Below are 23721 nucleotides of genomic sequence, written 5' to 3' on the forward strand. Positions count from 1 at the left end.
TACATACCATATGCACTGATCTGGGCTAGTGCTCTAATGAGACTGCCTCAAAAGGCAATGGCTATGCCCATCCAAGAGTGAGTTGCCTCTTACCTGAGCTAGCAGGCTGGAGTAGCAATCTGTGCTGTTTGCAGTGCAATTTTGCGGCCTGTGGGCAACGATGCTGGCGGGGAGCCAGCTCCCGTCCCCGTCCTGCAGCGGCCACCGCTGCCTTTGGTTCCCGGGCAGGTTGCAAGCCGCTGCGGTGTGCCCGGAGAGCCGCGGTCCTGCGCCTGCCTTCGGGGCTTCAGCCTGGGCGTGCGAATTAACAGGAGCAGGGGGTGGTGGTAGGGGGCTCTTGTCGTGCCTTGGAGCCAGGCCCTCGCTAGGGGCGGTGGGGCTGGGGACGGGCAGGGACACCGCGCTGACTGCCGGCCCCAGGCTGGGGGCGACCCTCGCCCGGGGACCAGTGCCCGCCTCTCCCGGCGAGAGCGGGGTGGGGAGGCTGGGGTCCGCCCGCGGAGCAGGAGGAGGAGGGAGGCGGGCAGGGGTCGGCGATGGAGGTGAGGCCGAGGGGTGAGCAGCCGCCCCCTGCCTGCCCGGCAGCCGGGGCAGCCCCCCGCTCCGCCCCGGGGCTGCAGGCGGAGGCGGTGGCGGCCCCCGGCGGCTCCTCCCCCCCCGCCCAAGTTACAACCGGTTCGTGCCGGCACCGGCCGCGGCCGTGCCCCGCCCCGCCGCGCCGCGCCGGGGATGCGGGGCTGCCCCGCCGCGCCGGGGGCGGCTCCTGCCCCCCGCCCGGCCGCCCCCGCCCCACGGGCCGCCCGCTGCTGCCGGCGCGGGGCGCAGGTAACGGGGACGACGCCGCCTCAGGGGGGACCTGGGCTTCGGCCGGGGCGGGGCGGGGTGGGAGGGGGACGCGGGGCGCCGGGAGAGGGGAGCGAGGGGAGCAGCCGGGTCGGGCCGGCGGGAGCCGCGGGGAGCAGCCGCACGGGTCCCGCACTGGGGCCGCCGCCAGCCGGGTCGGCCCGGCTCGCCGTCGGGAGGCCTCGCAGGGCTGTCCCGGCCCCGGGTGTCCGTGCCGGGGGCGGCTGGGCCAGGCCAGTGGCCCCGAGCGGGCTCTGCAGGGGCCTCCGCGACGCCCAGGCTGTGGGGAGCAGGTGGTGGGTCGCAGGGGACGCGGTCGCCCCTGGGTGCCAGCCGGGGCGGCTGCATCCCTTGGGGGTCCCCATCGATGTCCACCCCTCTGTGAGCACCCCTTGGTGTTGGCTGCGGGTACCTCCTGCTGTCTATCGTGGGGGCCTGTTGGCATCAAGTGGGAACCCAGCAGTGTCGTGGCATCGGTGCCTGCTCTGGGCTCATGGCAGTGGGCACCTACCAGCATGGGTGGGCGCCCGTCTCGGAGGCTGTGGGTGCTTGGGAGCAGGGCAGCATAGCATGACCCCATCTTGCCGTGTGCATGGTATCAGGCCAGTGAGGGCGACCTTCAGTCATCTCTTGGCGTGTGTCACTGGGTGGATGAGCGCATCCCGTCGCAACAGGTTTAGGAATGGAAGGTGTCAATGTGTAACACGGTCCCTCGGAGTGGGGGGTGTGGGCTGGCCCCTGGGGGCGTGGGGAGAGGCGAGGTGAGCCGGGGGCTATAAGAGCCTGTCCGTCCCCACAGAGGACCTGGCCGAAGGATGCAGAGCGGCTGAGAGAGAGTGGACGCCGACAGGAGCCCTCGCAGGTTGTGATGCGTAAGGTGGCGCACACCGGGTGCACCTTGTGCAGAGGATTCTCCTCTGGTGAATCGAGTTGGCTGGTGGCTTATAGCAGCGCTGGCTTACGTCTGTCAGCATGTCAGCAGGGATGCGTGCTAGTGTCTGACAGGCAGTTATACGTGTGGGGGGGTTTTCCATCCCCTCTGGGGCAGTGAGGCTCTGGAAACAGGTAGGACTGGTTCTGCTGAGCTGACAGATTTGTACAAAGCTGGCTGGTTTGTGTGCTGCCCAGGTTGATGCTTCTTTATGTGAACTTATTTTGCACAATGGAAAAACATTATTGTGTCATCGGTAAGTTTTGTTCTGGCGTTTTGTTTTAAACTCCATGCTTCTTCCCTTGTTGGGCAGAAATGGAAGGGAATATTTATGTTGATGAGCTTCTTGTGTAACTTGCAAAAGGGAAAGTGGAGGAACATGAGAAACAGGTAGATATGAATGCTGAGAACTGAGTGGGAAATACATACATTCAGTGTGAAAGAACTTAAAGCCGAATATTTAAACATGGGGAGCCAGTGTAATTAGAACATCAGTTAAAGTCTGATGTCATCAAAGTACAGATGCGTCTTTTTCAGTGCATTTAATGCAACACTTATACCGTCATGTCAGCATGTATGTAGGTGTTTGGATATGATGAGTATGTTAAAAACAACTGTAATGCATCACTACTGTTCTAATGCTCTAGGTGTTACTTGCAAGCTAAGGGTAGCAGAAACCTCAGATGATAATTGCAAGAACATTGCCTGAAAAATAAATAGAAATTTACATGAAATCTAATTCAACTTAAAATGAGGGATATTACTATTCTGGCTGGTACCGTCTTAATTCGTACCAGTGCCTTGCAAAACTGGAATAGCTGAGTGTTAATCACACAGTGGTTCTGCTGACATCGGCTTTCTCTGCAGCCATGTGCTGCTTGCCGAAAGCAGCATACTTAACCAGACTCCGGTTGCACAAATAGCAAACTGGGAACAATCGTATTGCTACTGTCTTTCTCAAGGTTCCCTTTGCCACAGATTAATACAAGTTTCTGCGCTGAGGGCTAACGTTTCAGTTGTACTCATCTTTAGACCAGTTCTCTTTTTGTGCACCTCTCTCATCTTTAAGCCAAATTTTAAGATTTATAGAAAAAGAGCTCAATATTGTGATCGAGCTGCTCAGATAAAAGAAAAGTTGCAGCCCGAAACCTCTCTCTTTCCACATTAAAACTCTTGTTGTTCAGTTCGTTCTCTAGGGTTTCGTTTTGTTGTTGTTGGTAAAGGCTTTCATCAGGCAGCTCTCTTCCTCTGATTCTTATTCGCAGTGAGTACAACTCACTGAAAAGCTTTTTCTGACCAAACTTCAAGTTACCGTTTAATTCTTTATGCTTCATTTCTCCGTGTCAGTATTTTTGATGCGACTAGGTTTCCTGGAGTCTGAAACAACATCCTTAGGTTTTGGGAACAGTAAGGACTGTGAAATGATTCCCACCTGAATCTTAAACCCGTGGTTCTTCCTCTCTTTCCAGGATCAGACAAGTCTTCCTGGTTGGTTCCAAGAGAAAACAAAACTGTTAAGTGCTCTTTTCTCTATGTGTTTCTGCTGCTTTATTTTTGATGATCGCCTGTATCTGTACAGTCTGTGTCCTCCTTCCACACAGATAGAAAATAGTAAAAAGCACTTTGGATCCCTCCCAAGTCAACGCACAGATTCGATGCCTGTGCAGGCAGAGTTGGGAGTAGCAAAGGTTTAGTTCCTACTGTCGGCTCTCGTCCGTGCTACTAAGCTTTTATACTACAACTTGTTGTTTTCACGGAAGCGTTAAATAGTGTAGCAATAAAAGGTATATTCATACCTACGGTCCCAGCAGCAACTTGGTTGACTGGGACGTCTTTAACCACATACAGGGCTCTGGGGAATGGGCTCTTCTTGCACAGGGCTCTCAGCTCGCGTGCTCCCTTCAGGAGGACTTTGTGCCTTCGGGGAAGTTAGAAAATATGCCTTATTTTAGTGAATAAGCACCCAGCAGTGCGAGGTGAAGGAGCAACCTGCAAGAAAGAGAAGGAAAAGCCAGGTTATGTTGGCTCTTAAAAACAAACTTGGGGACATTGTAGATCTGTTTTAATTTTGAGGATGATTTCTGGTGGGGGAAAAATGACAGCGGCTTTCACTTTTTGCTTGACAGTTGCAGACTGTAAATGGCTTGAAGTGTTTAGACAGTAGAAATGTTTTTTGTTACGCAAAATCTTGTTATTTAGCTAAAAGATGCAGAAGAGATCTGTGGTGCAAAACAGGAAGCATCAGGATGCAGGAGGTCAGCTCTTTTGCTGCCATAAGTTGGGAACAGTTGGTTAAAGTCAGTAGAGCTGTGCAGACTTGCAGCAGCTGAGGAACTGATCCAGAGGGTTTCTTTTTAGTCTTTCTATTAGAAAAAACTACGTGACCTAAGACTACGAAAACTCTTTTTCCTCTGCTGCCCTGCCCTCCCTTCCTCCCCATCAAATTATTAGAATAGCAGAACTGAACTCAGAGTTGTCTCTGTGCCAAGTTTTAGGGCGCCAATATAGTGGAAATCAATATAAGAGCTAAAACTTGTTTGTTTTCTAAAGATTACTTTTCAAACAAATATGACTTGGGATTTTTTTTTTCCCCCTGTCTATTTCCATTATTTTAGTGGTTTTCTGAAAACTTCCTTGCTTTGTCTCAGTGGAAGTGTCTTTTCTTGAAGCTGCTACTTATTTCCACCATTTTTCCTCCAGTCAGGGACAAAACAAGCCAAGTTATACTTATTTAATGTGTGGAGGGATGTGTATGTCAGCTATTTAGTTTAAATATTTTTGTGTAGAAACACAGGGACCCCCTTTTGTATAAAGGTTGTTGTTGTTGGAAAGTACCTATAAGCAGCTTTTTAATGCTTTGATACCTTACAGTATGGTATGATTTCTGTCTTCCCAGCTGTCACCCTTTCACCTGATGTAATCAAGGGACACTTACCAGTCATTTGAGGAAATAAATCAGAGCTTACATTTATAACTGAAACGTATGACTTTGTAACATTTATAACTGGAAATACTGTATCTTGAAGGACTGTCAGTATGTTAAAACTGTAAATCACTCCTAAAGGACCTAGAACATCAAAGTTTATTTTACATTAGTAGACAACATTTATGTTATTTTGGGGCTCAAGGCTGCTGTCAGTTGGTAATTAATTGAGGGCGGATCAGTATTTCTCCACTGAGATTATTTGATTATTTCTGAAGTTTCTCTGAAAAGCTATTAAAAAGGAGAAAATTAACAGGAAGGCACCAGTTTTTCAGAGTTGTGTTCGCTGTTACAGTGATACTTCAGCTGAAAACTTGCTTTGCTGCTCTTTTTCTGCAGGCAGAGTCGCCACGTGAAGTTACGTTTGTAGGAAGCTGAAGGACTTTTTTGTCATCATCTGTAAGTATCTATGCTCAAAGTAACATTTAAGTGTGTCCAGTCTTTTTCATGTCTCTATAGTGAGTATTCCTCTATACTGTAGCTTTTTTGTAGGTTTTCCATGCAAATTTTTAAAAATTGCCTGAGCAAAGAGTACGGGGGAGCTTGAATGGAAGTTCTGTTGCTGTCTACTTGTTTACACCATTGCTTTCATACAGCAGTAATTTTTTTTCCATCTCCTCTGGGTTGTAAGTCAAAAGGGCCATGTGACGTGTTTATTTTTCTGCTTTGTCTCTTGGGGGTCTGCCCGAGCAGAACTGTTACTGCAGCAGTCTTAACGCCTAAGCTGCGGTGTGAAGATGGTTCTTGAGAGTATTTCATGGAGAAAACAGGGTAAGATCTTATCTGTTTCTATCTTACAGGGTAAAGGAAATAAAATTGTTGAGAATCATACATCTGGTTAGTGACAGAGCCAGGAACAGAACACGGGTTTTGTGATCATCACTTCGGCAGATTTCTCCCTGTAGAGAGGGAGGGCAGGTTAGTTGTGTGCACAGGGACTCGCATATCATTAGAGTCATCAAAACTCCAAAGTGCTTTAGCCTGGAAACTTCTAAATTCTTTGCTAGATGTTAAAGGCACCAGCCCCGACATTCACAAACTAGTCTTGAGAAGGTGTGAGGACAGTCAGTTATTTAAATCCATAGGTGGTGGATCTTGCCATGCAAAGGAGTAAGGTGGTACTTATGGAGTCCAAGATGTGAGTGCCAGTTTGGGAAGGGTGATGTGTGCAAACTGTGCAGAGAGCGGACACTGTGACACATTATAGGAGGTTTTTGTGAACGTGTTTAATGCTGTCGTGTCTTGGCATATAAGCCGACACCTGTATACACTTTCAGAACTCACTTCAGTTACTAATATGTACAAAGTGATTTTTGGATGCTTTGCTCCTCTACACATCACCTTGTTGACAGAGCAGAGTACTCAACTGTTACTATTTCCAGAATGTCAGTCTTGCTCTTGGCCTGCCTCTCACAGAGTACACTATCTGGTGGCAAACACCTTGCTAAACTGCAAGGTCCTATACTGACATTAAAACCAAGTAGAGATTTTTTATTTTTTTTATAACCTTGTTTTTATGCTTGTGGGGTTTCTTTTAAATCCTAAATTATTTATTGGGATTTTTTTATAGTTGTAGCTTTTCTTGTCCTTCAAGCCTATACTCAGGATATCTGAGGGCTTAACAGGTGGTGGCCATGTGGTTCTCTCGTTGAACTGTGTCAGATATTAATGCCTGAAGTCTTCACAAAGCCTATTTAACCCTCAGAAAATGAAATGTTGTCCCTTTCTGTAATACAGTGCCAATGTATGTATGACTTACTAATGCTTTGTGTACTGTTCCTGTGTTACGCAGAAGAGGTTGAAGTACCAAATAGTAACTAATTTTCATTGCCTATATGCTGTGTTGCATATATTTCTTGAAGGATGGTTGAAATAATGTTTGAATGTGTACTTCTCTGTATTAGCAAACCTAATCAGTCACATTTCTAATGCTCTGTTCTGTTTGGTTTTTGTTTACACAGGTTCTGCCTGTACATCTGCACTCCTGACAAGATGGTATTTCGGAAACCACCAGATGGTGGCTGGGGCTGGGTAATTGTTGTCGTTTCCTTCTTTACTCAGTTCTTGTGTTACGGATCACCACTGGCGGTCGGAGTCTTGTATTTAGAATGGCTGGATGCTTTTGGAGAAGGGAAAGGCAAGACTGCTTGGGTTGGATCACTAGCAAATGGAATCGGATTGCTTGCCAGTAAGTGTAGATGCAGTATCTGTCTTAAATCAAAACACTTCTTTCTAATAGATGCTTCCATCTGTGTGTGCTTTTGGAATTATATTAATGATAGAATGAGGGTGCTGCATTTTTGTTTTAGGTCAAGACGGCTAAGAAGATTACATTTGTAGTTCCAGTATACCTAAACCAAAACAATATAATGGTAAAAGAGCAATAAAAATATTACCCTTAGAAAATTCAAAATTACTGTATTTGAATAAACTAGAAAAACCAAACTCTGCCTGGGAAACGGAATGGTACTTCTGTTGATGTTTTTTTTTTTATTATTTTTTTTTTAATGAGGCTTTAAGACTAACATTTGCATTAGTATCTTCCAAAGCAGAGCAAACTGTTATTCTGAAATGGTTCAAGTGCTTTAAGAAAAAAAAAGTCAATTAATAAACCAGTTGCTCATTTTTCAGCTCTTGAAGTAAACCCACCAGTTAGGGTGGGTGAGGGCTCTTTTCCACTGTTTGTTTGAGAAAAAAACTCCCTTTAAAGCCTGGAAAGTTATGGATAACAGTGGCATTAAATAAAACAACTTTCCTGGATGCTTTTCTTCAGTAAGACATTGTTACTTGGAGAGTAACAGCAGGGTTTTGGGGAAATAAAACACCACTTTGAAAGTCCATAGGTCCATTTTGTTGTTGTTATTTTAATAACGAGCATGGGTATTGTACTGGGTAATATCACTAACTTCTGCTTTTCAAAGATTCACCATGGGAACTATTATCTTTTTGCTGAATCTGGAAAAAATTGCCTGTCAGCAGAGAAATTGCTATGGGCAATAGCAATTATGTGGCTTAATGGACGAAATGCAGCTCAGGATTCTGAGGAAATCTCTCCTTAAACGAAAGTTGACGTTCAAACAGTGGTACAGACCTGAATAAAGACCGCTGCTTTGTGTGACGCTATAACTGGCCAAATACTGGTGTCACACTCATATTAGGGTTTTATATCACTAGGCAGAACAGAAATGGGAAAAGGCGGGTGTATCATTAACCAAAAGAAGACTTGTGTATTCAGTCCCAGGGTGTAAGTAGGCAAAGGACTGTAGACTGCTCTTCCATTGTACTTTTTTTCCCCCTGTTTTAAGGGCATTAACTCCTACTATTAATGGATCAAGACCTAAGTAAATTTGAGTGAGAGAATGAAGTGGGGGGGCGGGGGGGAAGGCTAAACCAAGATAGTCACTGAAGAAAAACTAGGCAGAAGGGGATTGCAAGAGAAGGGGTGAAGAAAAACCCTCTCCCTGGGGACCAGAAGTCTCTGGCTCACTCTTCTGACAAGAGCCTCAGCCCTGTTTCTCATACGTCCACACCATGCTACTTTCCAGATTTCTTAGTGGCCTCTGCCTTGCCACTGTGAGCAATTGTCAGTAGTGTGCTTTATAGCAAATAGAAACTTCTGTGTCTGAATAATACAAATAAAAGGTACTATTGTAATTGATGTTGGTAAGGAATGATTAAATTACTTGAAATTTTGACAGGTTAGGAGTAACGCTGTATGTCACCGTACGTTTATTCATTCAGTTTGGGAAGCTTAATAATCATTCCTGTTTTTAATGCCTTGAAAGAAAAGTACAGCACGGGCCTTTTAATTGCATTGGTATTATCAGAGTTGACTGAAAACAAAATATATGTTCCCTGCTTTGCCTGAAATGGAGGATCCCATTGTCTTATCAAGCTGGGATCTGACCTTAATGATAACTTTACTTAAAGTAAACTTGTTGGAGGGGACACTGTAAGTGTCATAACCTCTACCTAAAACTAGAATACTCTTGGGAAGTTGCAATTTTTCACGCAGTTTTCATAGCAGGCTTTTTTCAGATCTAGTCACTAGTGTAAAGAACGTATGTGTTCTCAGTGCAAAACCATTGGTATAACACATTGCAAAGGCCCTTTTCGTGATTATAGGGAAAGAGAACTTGTTCTGTTCTTGTTTCTGCTATTGCAGGTGCCACTATTATAGGCCAGGTGGGACCATTGTGTGTTGTAACCTGTATTAAGTAGATGATTGGGATAATTGAATTTTTCTAAATTAGCATATTTTCATGTATGTAAAAAGATATTATCTGTAACTTAATAACTTAACAATCTCCCCAAGCAAGCTGATTTCAGCAGCAATATTGCACGTGAGTGCTAGTAGCAGGACAACTTCATCCCAAAGCCTCTCAGTAGTCCCCTTGACTTTTACTGTTCCTTACTTGACTCTTATATTTGTTGTTCTTTCCATTCTTCTCTTTTATTTTGGTTTCCAGTCACTGATCTAATTATCCAAAGACATATTTTCAAGTATTGGTACTCTTAAAGCAATCCATGTTGCATGCAGAGAATATTGTAATTCTCATTTGATTTAAAACATGTTTGTTTAGGGCATTTTTTGTCTCTTACAACTTTTTTCAGTAATTCATTTCCTCCTTAACAGTATGTAAACTTATGATATAAGTTGCTTACTTTTAGTTTTCAGTTGATGAATAATATTATCTTTAAGTGGTATGTTTTGAAGTGTCTCTGAATAAGTGTGGTGTATGTCCAGAGACTGCAGTCAAATTACTTCTAAATTTTCTTTTAAACCTCTAACTTGATGCAGTCTTTTTGCCATTGCTACAAGAGACTTCTGCTCTTTTAATTAAGGCTCTTCTGGAGAGCCATTAAGAGTCTTCTGTGAGCCCTCTCCAACTTAGCATCACCTTTCTGCAGCTGTAGATGCCAGCCTGGAAAAAGAATGGCAGTTACAGTAGATTCACAGCTACATACAGGAAATAAGTTAGTGTCCATTTTCTTAAGGAAGACTATCTCACTGATAGCACCGGAAATCACGAGCTAGCTTCTGTAACAGTGGAAGCTAGGCCCAGTGACTTTACTCTATTAGTACTGTAATTTCACCAAAAAGAAGAAAATGTCCTGATACGTATGCCAGCTGGCACAGAAATAGGTTCTGTGTGTCTTCTCCCCTCTGTACGTGTAGTCTTAAACATTATTTTTTTTAAAGTAGCTGATGCTGGCGAGTCCTTTCACATTTGCCGTATCCTTTCTACAGTGTTTACTTCTGACTTATGTGAGAGCTAAACTTAGACTCGAGACATAGAAACCCAGGACAGCACCTTGTTTGTTGAGATGAATTTCCTAGCCACCTGGTGTTCGATTTCTGTCCTCTCGCTCGCAGCACAGGCAGCGTCGCTAAGGCCACTGTGCAGCCCTGAGCTGGGCTCTTCAGCTTCTCAGCTGGAAAAGGGAAGGGGACCGGGATATGGTTGATCTCTTCCTTGCAGGGTGACCCGAGTTATAACTTTCTGTGATGTGACCTTACAGTGTATTGGAAGAAATGTGCCTAAAACACTGGAAGGAAAGCATCAGTCTTATTATACAGGGCAGTTATGAGACTTCCTCTATGATATTAAGTGTCATAATGCTGATTTAGCCTATAGCAGATGCGGCACGTGGCTCCATGGATGATGCAGGGCTTGTTGCATAGGAAGGAACTGAAAGAGCTTAGCATCTTTCCCCAACTAAAACAGGCGAGAGGAGGATATTTATTACATTGTTGAAGATCGTGTGTTTCTCCTGCACCAAGTGTTCTTAATTTTACATCCATTTGGAGCCTGAAATTAAATTTAATCCATGTTATACTTGCTAAAAGCAAAACAAAGACCTTGGCGCCCGTAATTGGTACCGCAGCTGTTTATAGTAAGACTTGACTTCCCAGTATTTGGCATAGCAGGAGACACCAGCAATGTGTCTTTCATTCCCACTCCCCTTTATTGATGGAAGAAGAGCAAAGGGAAGATTGTCCCTTGAAAGGCATGTCTTGATAAATTAATGGGGTGTTTCTCCTGGGCTGAGGCACTCAGTGTTAAATGTTTAAAAAGCTTAATTTTGTGTTTTCAAGCAATATTTTTACAACTATAAAAAAACCTTTGCAGCATCCATGTATTTTTGGACAAAAGCCTCACACATAAATAGCCCCCACTGTAAACTATGGAAGCTATACATAGTTTGTGGGGAGGGGAGAAGATATCCCAATGATTCCTCCGAAGAGGAGCCCAGTTCATTTAATAACTTTATCGGAAAGAAGCAGTCTTTTCAATCAGTTGGGAGTAGGTTGCAGTCCAGTGTAAAAAAAGCCTTCTCTGATCTATATCCTTATCCAAAGTACAAACACTTGGAGAATATTATATTTATTATGACCAGGCTTTAGCAATGCATTAAATATGCAAAAAATATTCTTGTGTTCTGCCCAGTGGTTTTTACGTACAGTCCATGAGCGTTGCTTCTACTATACAGTTTCAACAGGCTCGGACAGATACCAGCAAGCGGGGTGGGTCAGATTAATGCAGGCGATAAGAAGAACTCAGTTGTCCAGTATTGCTTGTGTAGCAGAAGGTTTTGTGTGTGTATGAGGTGAAGGAGGGAGGACCCTTGGGATGGGTGAGTGGAGGAAGGGAGTGTTAATTTGCAGAATTTTTCTCTTCATGTGAGAATATTGAGGAAGAGAGTATTAGTTTTTGATGTCCATTAAACAAAACAATTTTGTACTTGTCAGGAGGTCAGAAGATCGTGGTCATTATAAAGTTCCTGTGTGAGCAGCAGATGGCTTGTTTTCACATCTCAGGAAGGACTCACTGTCACATCCTGGTCTCACTGAAGGCAAAGTCTCTTACTCAAAAAAATTTTAATGAAAATATCAATGTACAAGTGATTCCTCTTAGGAGTTCTTCCTCTTTGGTCTCTCTGCATGAGGATCTGCTGTGAGAGCCCATCTTCTTTCTGCTGCTGCTTCCCATTTTGTCTAGGGATCTTCTTGACTGCTCCCCTGCAGAGCCTGATAATTGTATTACTGGCTGCCGAGCCTTGGCAGGTCGTGTGCCAGAAGAGCAGTGGATGTCCCTGTGCTGGCTTCTAAGTCTTTCTTCCTAGAGTTAGCTGTCATTCTTATAAACTGGGCTGGTACCTTTTTTTGGTAGAGTTTCACCTAGTTTAAGACACATCATTTGGAAGGAAAATAGCCCCAGGGATTTTATTTGTAAAAGGGGTAAATATTTATCAATGCCTTCAAATATTATTCTAATACCAGTGCTAACCTCTGGAGTTGCTTGGCAAACTGAACAAAATGCTGGCTTAAAAGCCATTTTCATGCTTACTGTTGAGGATTGCCACTGGGATTTTATTTTTATGTTGTTCACGTTATGGTGAGAAATACATTATCAGTGGAAGAATCTTTCTGAGAGTCAGCTAGTGCTGCCAGAAGAGCTATTTCCTATGCGGCTGTACATAGACTCCTACATTCTTCAGAATCTCCACTCTGAACAAAATTCACAGGGCAGGAGTTCACGGAGCAAGTCTCAGTCCTGCTCTGGGGAAGTTGGATGTTTGACTAGAATTAACTACCTTGAACCCATTGTGCTTGAATTACTTGTAGAGAATAACATGTTTGTGTACAGTGAACTCCTGTGCAAATACCATGGTAATAACCAAAGATACTGTGCCTGGTAGAAAAAACCATGCCAACTCTTTGGGAAACAGAGAAAGAGAAGGAATGCGGGGAGGCAGGGAAAAGAACAAAGATGCTGGCTGTCATGGGGGTTTTCTTTTGTGACTTTTATTTTCTAGCAGTATGATGAGGGGAGTGTGAAAGTAGGGCCTAGTGTGAGGGGGAAGATGGAGTTGTTTTTCTTCTTGTCACGGAGACCTATAACAACTATTTTAATACTTATACTGGCGCTCTTTCTTATAAGCGGGGCCATTGCTGAGCTGCCAGATCTCTTGCTGTGTGAGATGACACATTAATACTGAACTTATTGGAGCAGGTTCTTCAGATTTGTGCAGGTTGTTTTCCATGTCAGAGCAAAAAGATCTCTTTGTACTTTCTGTTCTCCTTTTGGATTATTTTTTGGAAGTGGGAGAAGCTGGAAGAGCATCTCCTTGGACCCTGTCAGAGATGCTTTTGATGGTGTTCCAGAGGAGAGTGTCCTTGTCAGATTATGAAGACGTGTTTTTTCAACCCTGTGTCTCCCTTGTTCTGCCTGGGGGTCAGAGGCTCCAGCTTCACCTCGGATCCTTTAGTAGCGATCAGTGTGGTCTGTACCAGTACCACCACCCCAGGCTGCACAGAGACCTTCTGAAAGCAGCTGTGTTAAAATGTAGCAAACAGGTGGAAGGGAAATACTGTTTATTTTAGCAAGGTAGTGCGTCAGAAATAAAGAATAGAAAGAGTGCAAATTCCTCTGCTTAATTGAATTATGTTATCACTACCTAATGTTCTTTTACTGTAGAAGGATTTATTTTTTTTATGTAATACAGATTCAATCCTTTGTTTATTTTTAAATCCCATGGTTTTAGGAAACATACCAATCTTAATTTGCCAGTTCTAGTAATTAATTCTAAGAATCAGCAACAATCTAACACTCTCAGCTTTTGTTCTTGGCAAGTTGCTGTGCCCAAGTTATTCTGGCTGGCTTTCATTCCCACAGCGTGCTGACTCTTGAGAAGCAACAAGCGCTTACGTCTTCCTTCTTCATCATTTCCAAAATCCAAACAAACCTTACTTCCCCAGAAGATTTTTCTCGGTGGTTCTTTGACTCCTTGCCTGGATAAGCCCCAATTCAGGCTCGCTTCCCTTTACGTTCCCTCAGCAGATAGCTCTTACGTAGGGCAAAAGTTCTGACCTGCCTTGCCTTTGAGGATCATTGCACCTGCTGACGAATCTGTGGTCCTGCCTGCCAGAACTGCTTGTCCCATGGCCGCTAACCACACGAAAACCTTGCCTACATTCCCAGCTGCTAGCTCCTGTCTGCAAACCTAGGCAAGCGCCGGCCCCAGCTCCAACTGTTGTTCACCTCGTATCACCTCTCTGGGCTCACCTCCCATCTGCTGGGAATCTCAGTTATGTGTGAGTCAGGGGACGACCAACCTTACAGCTTTTGCAGATTGTATCGACCATGGAGTGTCTCTGTATTGCTGCGAACGACATACAGAGGTGATGAGGTTGGGGTTTTTTTGTTGGTTTTTAAATAATGTCATTCATCTGTGTGTCTAACTTCTAATCTCAGAGTTGGTGAGTTTTAGGATCTTGGGGATCATATATGGAGTCTATATATGAATGTTTGGACCTGCAGGGTTTCAGATGGGAGATTGTCTTTTGCAAGCCAAGTCCCTTGCTGGTTGCTTATTTATGCAGGGCACCAAGCTTGCATGCTACTTCAGACTCAGAGGTGTATTCCGGGTCACACAACTGAAAACAAGTGCTTGTTCTACAACTTCTGTGTGGGGAGAACTGGCTGAGTAGAGGCAGAGTATGAATGTTCCCTGCACTTTGTTCTTGTTTTGAAGAACTAACCAACCAAGAAATATGGGAGGGAGTGTGAGGGGGATAAAGAGAGGGAGAAACCTCTTCCAAACTTCATGAACAATCTCAATAAATGCCTTTTATTTTCTGTAGCTTTACAGTAGAAACCAAGATAGGTAGTAAACAGTTATTTGGTAAGATACCGACTAGCAGATATTTAATTCCCTAGAAAATCAGGGAGGAGCAGTGTTTGTCTTTATCTGGCACATCAGCAGATATTTCCTCTATGTAAGCACCAGGTGGCATTCTTACCATGAGATTATGATCAGAAGTTACTATTTTCCATTTCAGTTTTATAAATCTTATCTTATAACACGACGAATACAGGTACTCTCTTTTCTGAAACACAGTTTTTGGGCTCTGTCAAAAAATACCTGCTTGGTTATAAAGCCTGGTTGATGGTCTAACTTGTTTTGGTACCTAAAGAGGAAGATTCTTTTCAGAACCTTTGTACAGGTCCTTAGGTGTGTCCTGACAGTGTTGCAGTCTAGTATGTATGTATCATCCTGTGTTTAAAAATGTTTTGCTCCCTCTCTCCCTCCCAACCCTGGTAGCATTTCCTGGGTTTGATGTCAGTTTCTCCTTGAGCAAAAATCTTGCAAGCCTGATCTTGTATGTTTTTATAACTGACTCTTTTAAAGAATCCTGGAAAAATGAGTACTCGGAATTGTTGTTTAATATAATTATATATTTAAATAATTATCATAAGAAACATTTACATAGACTGAGGGTTTTTTTAGAAGTTCTTCCTGATGCTGGTATTTACTAGGAATGTTTTTCCTGCTTTTCCTCTAGGTCCTGTCTGCAGTATATGCGTATCGTCTTTTGGAGCAAGACCAGTAGCAATCTTCAGTGGCTTTATGGTGGCTGGGGGCCTCATGATGAGCAGTTTTGCACCTAACATATACTTTCTATATATTTCATATGGGATTGTTGTTGGTAAGAAACACCTTCCCTTCATATAGAGACTTAATCTTTATTATTTTGAGTCTTGGTTTCTGAATCTGAAATGGGAAATTGATTCACAGACACAGCGGTAGTCTGGGACTTGGTTTATCAAGGAATACTTTACTTTGGGGTGAGGAGGGATGTCTCATGACGCTGTTACCGTGCAGTGAAAGATAAAGGCAATGCATATGTTCATCGGGGCAGAAAACAGTTTATCCTCTGACATGATTGTTAGAGATGGAGAAGCTGAGGTTTCACCTAAGGGGTGGAATAAAGCAGGTCTTCTGCAGATGTGAAGTGCCAATATTAAAGGAATAACATCTCCTCTGGAATTTTGTCATGTACTCATTCTAATTTGATAAATTAGAGATCATTAGGCAGCAATGTTGTTCTCCACATAACTGGATTGAACCTAAAATGCTTGTGCTAGAGGCATGAAAGTGCTGTTCTCCTGGCAGGTGGTGACCTGCCCCTGTGTGCTGCAGAGGGCTACTGTGGGTGGTTTATCAAATTAACTGTGTCAGGAATCCAGGCACCTCGCAGGCCAGCAGGGACCCAGCAGTATGCTGGCTCGGGCTCAGTGCCCCACGGATGCAGCTCTGCTGTTTTCTGGGGCCTGTTTTCTGGACTGAAAGCCATGTAACTCTTGCACGTAGCACAGAACCTGAGCTGGTGAACACCTCAAAGCCAGCCTGCCCCACACAGGTTTTGCAGCCAGGGGTGGTTGGGGAGAGGGAGGCGGGACAGTGCAGGCAGCCTAATGGCCCGCTCAGTGAAAGGCTGGTGTGGCTGGTGCTGAGTCAGGGCTAAAATGTACCTCTGTGCCCAGGGTGCACTACTGTATTATCTGGGGAATAAAAAGGAGCGTTCATTTCCCAGAGTATGTCGCATGCTTTATTTCTAACTCTTTTTCTCAAGGGCTTGGATGCGGCCTTTTGTATACCGCAACGGTTACTATCACTTGCCAGTATTTTGACAAACGCAGAGGCCTTGCGCTTGGTCTGATTTCAACAGGTATGACTTTTAATTGTCATTCTCTCTTAACTTTTCAACTCTGATGCAGCTACCATTACCCTGTCAATAAAACCCAGGAGATTATATTTTTCTCAGTTACTTCCTGAAGTACTTCTTAAGTTAAAACATCAGTAGCAATGAACACATAAAATCAGGCTTCAGATAAAATAGTAACTACGCTTGCAGGTGTATGGTGTGGGTTATCCATATAGCTGAGAAAAGGATATTCACTAAAACGAAAGCAGACTCATGAGTAGCTTGGGCTGTGTGCCATGGGTAATAAGAGGACAAACTTTCCACAGAGCTCCCTTCTCTCCCTTCTCTCCCTTCTCTCCCTTCTCTCCCTTCTCTCCCTTCTCTCCCTTCTCTCCCTTCTCTCCCTTCTCTCCCTTCTCTCCCTTCTCTCCCTTCTCTCCCTTCTCTCACAAGATCAGAGGTGAGAAGGAGATTGGAGATGCAGGATGTAAATGCTGGATCACCATAACCCCACATTAGCTGTACCTTCAAAAGAGTAGTTGAAGTCTGGGCTTACATTTCTAATAGTTTTTCCTTTCCAATCTGAAAGGAGACTAAATTCTGAAATCTTCCAAAAGTTCATCCCAGCTTTTTGTCCATGTGTGTTAAAGGGATCCTAGAAAAATGAACTTCTGATAATAGAAGGAAAATCCTTTGAAGGATGCTGAGCAGTATTTCTTGTCCTCTCTCTGGGTCTTTAGGTTATGTGATGTTGTCTTTTACACCAAGAGGAATTGCTAAATTAATGGACTGTTAGGAACTGTTAAAGAAGGCTGTTGTCCCATGCCTTGCTTTTTGTGCTGTATGGAGTCTCTCCTCTGATCTGTTTTCTCAAGTAGCTGTTAGCAAGGAGAGGCCTGGTCAGTACAGCCAGTGTTGTGAGATATTACTGGCAGATCCACACCAGTGGAATAGAGGGAAACTTCTGCAGAAATGTTCCTTGGAATCATTTTCAGTGGCTTTTGTTGGGATTCCAGGTAGTTTGCCTTAAGGCCTGATCTTATTGAGTCCTGGTTAATTTTAGTACCTGGAAGACAAAACAAGTCTGAATTTTATAATAATTTTTTCCTGTGTTTAGCAATGAAGTATATGAATGGTTTTAATATAACCTAGAGACAGTCTTCAGTAAATGATTTTAATTTAAAGTTTGTCTTTAAATTGACTTGAAAAAACAACGCTCTCTATTTGTGAGTGGACATCCATGATTACAATGGATCTACGCTCACTTCAACCGAGAGCTTTTTCTTTAAATTCATGGGATTGCCTAAAATGCTTGTGTTCATAGTAATTGCTTGCTCTTCGGTGTTTTCTTCTGAATAACCAAATTTCTCAAATGCATGTTAGTCCCTGCAGAGCTTCAGAATGCAGAGCTTACAGAATTTGGAGTAAAATTACATCATGTGAGCTCCCCTCTTTAAACACCAAGCAGTCAAGGGCTGCTTCTAAGAGGGCTCTTGGTGAGCCCTTGGACTGTTCCTGCCTTAGAGGAGGAAGGTGGCAGTGAGGAGGAGAAAGGGGAAAATGTTGGTGTGTGAAATTCTAATTGTGCTAACTCGAAATGGTACCTGAAGGGATACATGTATGTGAGTGAGGCAGAAGGATGGCTTAATAGTTCTTCAATGTTTTTCATCAGATATAGTATTGATCCAACTTGTTTCTAAAGTGTCTGCTGGTTTTAATCGTCATAAATTGTTCAGAAGGCTTTTTATTTTGTGGATTCTGCATAAACAAACTGTAACTTCAAGAAGGATGGTAAAGTACCAGTTCGTTAGCCTGGGGAGAGAGGAGCACAAATGGCTCACTGTTCCTGTGACAGTATATTTGTAGCTGCTGAGACATAGAAGTTTGTTAGTGTTGAAGAATGTTCTCAGTTCTTCAGTTTACACTGATCTTATTTTCCTTTTATAGGCTCAAGTGTTGGACTCTTTATATATGCAGCATTGCAAAGAGAGCTTATTGATCTCTATGGACTGGATGGTTGTCTGCTAATAGTTGGCGCGCTGTCTCTAAATATATTAGCATGTGGCAGCCTAATGAGACCATTGGAGTCATCTGATTCCCCTCCACCAGAAAAAACGTGTGTAGACAAAGTCCCAGATCAATATTTTGTTTACCATGAAAAAGAAAAGACTGTTGAAGAAAATATAAGCATCCTTGAAAAGGGCTACGTTGATGAAAAATGCGTGAACAATATGCCTGATTTCAAACAGGATAGCATTTTAAACAAGAATGTATTAAGCTCAATAAATGTAAATGAGAAAGACACTTATAAAAAGAAAGTTGTAGAACAGACAAACTTCTGCAAGCAACTCGCCAAGAGGAAGTGGCAGCTCTATTTGAACTACTGGGAGGAAACCGTGGTTCTTTTTAAGAACAAAGTATTTTCAGCTCTCTTTGTTGCCATCTTGCTCTTTGATATTGGTGGATTTCCTCCTTCTCTGCTCATGGAAGATGTAGCAAGAAGTGCAAACATTAATGAGGATGACTATCATATGCCCCTTATTTCCATTATAGGCATTATGACTGCTGTTGGCAAACTCACTTTAGGAATACTGGCAGATTTTAAGTGGGTTAACACTTTATATCTATATGTAACTACCTTACTAATGACAGGAGTGGCCTTGTTTGCAATTCCATTTGCCAAAAGTTACCTTACATTAGCGATGCTTTCTGGGATTTTGGGTTTTCTGACTGGGAACTGGTCGATTTTTCCGTATGTAACAACAAAGACTGTGGGAATTGAGAAACTGACTCACGCGTATGGGATATTGATGTTCTTTGCTGGACTTGGAAATAGCCTCGGACCACCAATTGTAGGTAAGGCCAAGATAGATACTATAAAGTGAACGTGAGCTTGTCAGGACCAGGCAGAATTAATTTGCATGCGAGTCGTTCTGGTTGGTCCTACTAACAATGGCAGGATGAAATCAAAATCTTCCAACAAAAATTAAAGCCTGTTTTGCTTTAGCTGGCCAAGCTGATTGTGTTCTGGTTTTGGCTTTGATGAAAAGCACATTTCATGTCTAAGTGGTCAAACTGCATTTTGGATTTGGCCATCTTGTTTTGGTTTGTTTTTTTCATGATGTTTCTCTAACTTGCAGTGCTGTGTTACATGTAACTCCTCACTGATGCCCTTCTCTCTTATTTTTCACCCTCAGGTTGGTTTTACGACTGGACGCAGGAGTACAACACTGCATTCTATTTTAGTGGCTTGTGTGTCTTACTGGGTGGATTTCTCCTGCTGTTGGCAGCATTACCCTGCTGGAATGCCTGTACCAGTCAGAGCTCAAAGTTGCCTCCAAATACTTACTCCTACAAAGTTGCATCTAGTGCTTAGGTGACAACTGGAAAACTCTTTGTGCTTTTTTTATATTATACAGCAAAGTATTTTAGTAATTTTCCACTTATTTATAAAGCCCAAAAATCCTCTTCCACTAGAAAAATTCCATTGTTTCTTGTTTTTCAGTTCCTTTTTCTTCGTTTATTTCTTTTTTATTTTATTTTTAAGTACAGTCTTATTTTGTCTACTATGCACTGTGTTTTCAGCCTGTGTCTACTGTAATTTCCTTTCACCCTGTAAGGGGTATATTCTGCTGTATTATCAGCTGTACTTTTTTTTTAAGGGGTAAGATGGTGCAGAGGGGTAAAAACTTTGAAGCAAAAATGAAGGCCTGTTCCTTATAGGAGAAGGCTGGCATTTCTGTCACCTTTTATAGGTTTTCGAGTTGCACAATCAGACTTTACAAAACAAAAATTTGCCTTATTAGAATGTAATACTGTGGCAAGGTGCTTATAACATCATGCTTAGATTAACTTTTTGTCTTTTTAAAGTTTCTCCAATTTACAATGAAGTGCCAATTGGGGGAGGGAGAAGATGGGGAACAAAACCAATCTTGTGTCGCATAACTGAAGTGAACCTTATGATGATAGTAAAGGTTCTTACTACCACTGCAACTAAGAACTGTGTTTATAAATATTGCACATTTTGTGAAGTCTGTTTATAAAACTGTTGAACCAAAACCTTTTAAACCAAGGAATAAATATGATTGTTGAAACCATGAAAAGAAACGCGGACTTGGTTATGCAAGTTCATGATCTTTAGATCAGAGTTGGCAATGTGCTTACAGAAGTCCACAGCTGAGTGTTTCTAAGTGAGTCACCCACCGTCTGGCAGTACTGGGGGCATCTCCTTTTGCCCAAGTACAGTTTAGTAGGTTGAACCTGCTGCACAGAGCTTAGCAGTAGAGCTTTCAACAAGGTAGATTTGATGAAAAAAGGAAAAATGTGACAGCGATGTCATCTTTGCTCTGTCATTTTTGGAATGGACACAACAAAGAGAGAAGTTAGTAACCGGGAGTAAGAAAAAGTGTGGGACAGGGGGAAGCTGAGGTGAAAAGAGAGCTGCAATACTTGAACACCAAACAGGACGATTAATTGAGAGCCCCTGAAACCCACTGCCCGGATACTGCTTAGCTGCAGGCTGGCTCTGTGTGTGTGTGTGTGTTGGCTTTTTGGTTTTGTTCAAGCCATGGCTGGTGTGACTGGGGGGAACACTGTGTAAGGTTAAAGTCCTTCCTGAGGCGGGCAGGTGCTGCGGGGAAGGCAGGATGACTTGGCCATTGGCACTGTTCTGCGTGCCCCAGGCAATAGCTGTTGCCTCGGCAGCTGCTCCTGTGCCAACGATGTATGGTTGCTCTTGTAGGCACAGAAATCTCTCCACCCACGCGCTTTGGCTTCTTGCTGGAGGGTTAAAGTTTAGTGGAACACATTGGTAAGCCTTGGATGAGGTAGAAGTTCTTAGTCCCAAGTTACATCCTGTACGGTTGCCTGCAAATGCCCAAGTAGTTCTCAGCCATACTATTTGCGTCAAATGTGTGCTGTGATTCTGGCTCATAAATAATCCTTCAGATAAAAACCAGGCATGTAATGAGCACCCTTTATTGTCAAAGTGCTATGCACAGAGGTACAGGTGTTTGCACACCTCATTAACCAAGAGCGATGTAACGCTTAAGTGGGGCCAGCATAAGTGCAAGTAATGTTCCCTCTTGTGGTCCAAGGTAGGAGAATCCAGCTTAGCTTCAGACAGTTTTTGCTGACATCCTGGGATTCATTTATGTTTGTTTGTATTCAGACTCGACAAATAAAGACGCAGTTAGTTTGTCTCTATTTTTTTTCCTGCCATTTGTCAACCGGGTGTAACTACTGTGTGGGTTTTTTCCTGGATTGCTTATTCAGTGCATGTGGAAAAAATACTGAGTATTCAATATAGGCATAAGTGCAGCTCCAGTTCCAAACTGGAGCCCTGGGTATCTGGTGTGGATTTGCACCTGTTTTCTGTGCTGTCTGGCAGCTGTAGTCAGATTTCACCACATGCATATAAAAGTAGGGCCATGTTTTACACATCTTAAAGAAACTGCGGTGATACACTGGATATAATCGGGGTATGTGTGCCTTCAGATTAATATCTTTTAAAATCTCTCAGTTGCTGCCAACAATACATTCTGAGCACTTTAGAGACGAAACTCATGTTAAATTAGTAGTCAGTTTGTTTGAAAAAAATCGTCTGGAATTAATGTTAACGATTGGGCAATATGTAGCACACTTTTGCAATGAAAATGGTGTCTGTTATTAGGCAGCTTGATAAGTTTGGAAATATGGCTAGTGATGTATGATAGTTTCCTGATGTAACCCTGCCCATCAGTGAGGAAAGAGCCCTGGATGTTGAAGAATTCTGTATTGCTACTGCAGGCAATGTGTTAGGACTCCTAGCCCTAGCACTAGCCCTAGCGCCCTAGTTGAGCTCTGTGACTAATCTAATTGTGAATTTAATTGATAAACAAGACCTAAAATTTAATCTTTCTCATTTTTTGCTTTTTACTTCTCTAGTTTTGCAGTGTTCCCTTCCAAGAAGAGATTTTCAGACGTGCTGCAACCTGAGTATTATGTGAGAGCCTTTCCTCCTCCTGTCTGGCAGGCTTCATTCCAATCAACCCATAGGTTCAAATGTTTTTTGGAAAGTGGCAGGAGAGATGCAGCATGATTATCTGTGCCTCAGTTGCTCGCAAAGTAGATTATCAGCATTGACAGGGCGGTAGAGGTAGGTAGGTACACAGTTTGGCCATGTAGAATTAAATTCTGCATCCTCTTGAGTTTCATAGTCCTGACAAATAGATCTGGAACAGAAGGAATGAGATGCTTAAATAATTACTCTTTATTGTAGAAGAAAAATATATTGTTTATTGCATAAATTAATTCATTACTGTGGAGTCAATCGCCAATAGAACATTTAACTTATTTGCAGATCTGAAGAAAATTAATTGTAGTTACCAAAACAAAAGACAAATGAAACTGCTAAATTTTATTAGATTTAAAGTCTATTCTGTGCCTTGCTCAATTGATGGTCTTTATGGTTAGCTGTAAAACCACATTACATTCCTTTGGTAGCTGTTAATTTGTCCACATCATGATGGTATTGGATTCCTGCATCACGTATCATAGAATGGTTTGGGTTGGAAGGTACCTTAAAGATCATCTAGTTCCAACCCCCTGCCATGGACAGGGACACCTCCCGCCAGACCAGGTTGCTCAAAGCACCATCCAGCCTGTCCTTGAACACCTCCAGGGGTGGGGCACGTACTGACATTGAACAATGTGCTGAGTCAGGGCGACAGATCACATGCTATAAAAATTGGTTGAGATGTTTGCATAGTATTAAGCTGACACTGAGGTATTTTTTTATTTGAAGCATATTTCACTTCAGGCCTTTCAGGAGGGCATGTCTGGTGACTATGTTGGGCTGAGCATGATACTGGTCAGATTTAAAATGGCAAAAGGCAAATAATACAGAAATTGGACAGGTATGTCAAAGCAAGTGGCAAAAGCTTCTTTGCAGTATGAAATAAATTCCTGAGATGGAAAGGACTATTTCAGTGATGTGTTGCTGTAGACTCTAATTATGCTGAAGAGCCAAGTTATAGGCTTGTCAGTCTTCTTATGAGAAATAGTCTTTAGAGACATGCCAGTATGCCCTCTGTTTACCAAAATCCATTTTGCTTTTTACATTTTTTTTTTATTTTTTTGAAGAAAGATATTTGTGGGTTTAAATTGAACCAGTTCTTAGAAGTCGATACGCAGATACTCATCTTGTACCGTGCTATATCACGTAATGGATTTGTTGCAGGAACTAAATCATAGAATAATTTTGGTTGGAAGGAACCTGTAAAGATCATCTAGTCCAACCCCCCTGCCATGACACAGTGATTTCAAGTTTCTCCAAATAGCTGGTATGCTTCTGGATTGTTGTCATTGGCTCTGTGGGGAAGTCGTGACTCCTTTCTTGTATGTCCTCATTGTAGGGCCTCACGTTTTCTGCAATAGCTTCTTACGTTATTAGCCTTAAAATCATTTCATGTTGCCAGAATCTAAAGGCCA

General features: G+C 43.0%; 1 protein-coding gene across 5 annotated transcripts; it reads left to right on the forward strand.

The window, feature by feature from the left end:
* Positions 1-697: 697 nt before the first annotated feature.
* On the forward strand, positions 698-21488 carry SLC16A9 (solute carrier family 16 member 9). Of its 5 annotated transcripts, XM_074592568.1 has the most exons (9): positions 705-825; positions 1643-1705; positions 5097-5156; positions 5558-5675; positions 6719-6945; positions 15109-15252; positions 16180-16275; positions 18199-19107; positions 19449-21488. In XM_074592568.1, the coding sequence occupies exons 5-9, from the start codon at positions 6750-6752 to the stop codon at positions 19625-19627; spliced, it is 1524 nt and encodes a 507-aa protein (XP_074448669.1). In that variant the 5' UTR covers positions 705-825; positions 1643-1705; positions 5097-5156; positions 5558-5675; positions 6719-6749; the 3' UTR covers positions 19628-21488. The 5 variants fall into 5 exon arrangements, with proteins under 5 accessions (XP_074448666.1, XP_074448670.1, XP_074448668.1 ...); XM_074592565.1 differs by lacking the exon at positions 1643-1705 and having other exon boundaries at positions 698-825; XM_074592569.1 differs by lacking the exon at positions 1643-1705 and having other exon boundaries at positions 698-825; positions 6819-6945.
* Positions 21489-23721: the final 2233 nt, after the last annotated feature.

Source organism: Larus michahellis, chromosome 6 (assembly GCF_964199755.1).
Source record: "Larus michahellis chromosome 6, bLarMic1.1, whole genome shotgun sequence".
Lineage (NCBI taxonomy): Eukaryota > Metazoa > Chordata > Aves > Charadriiformes > Laridae > Larus > Larus michahellis.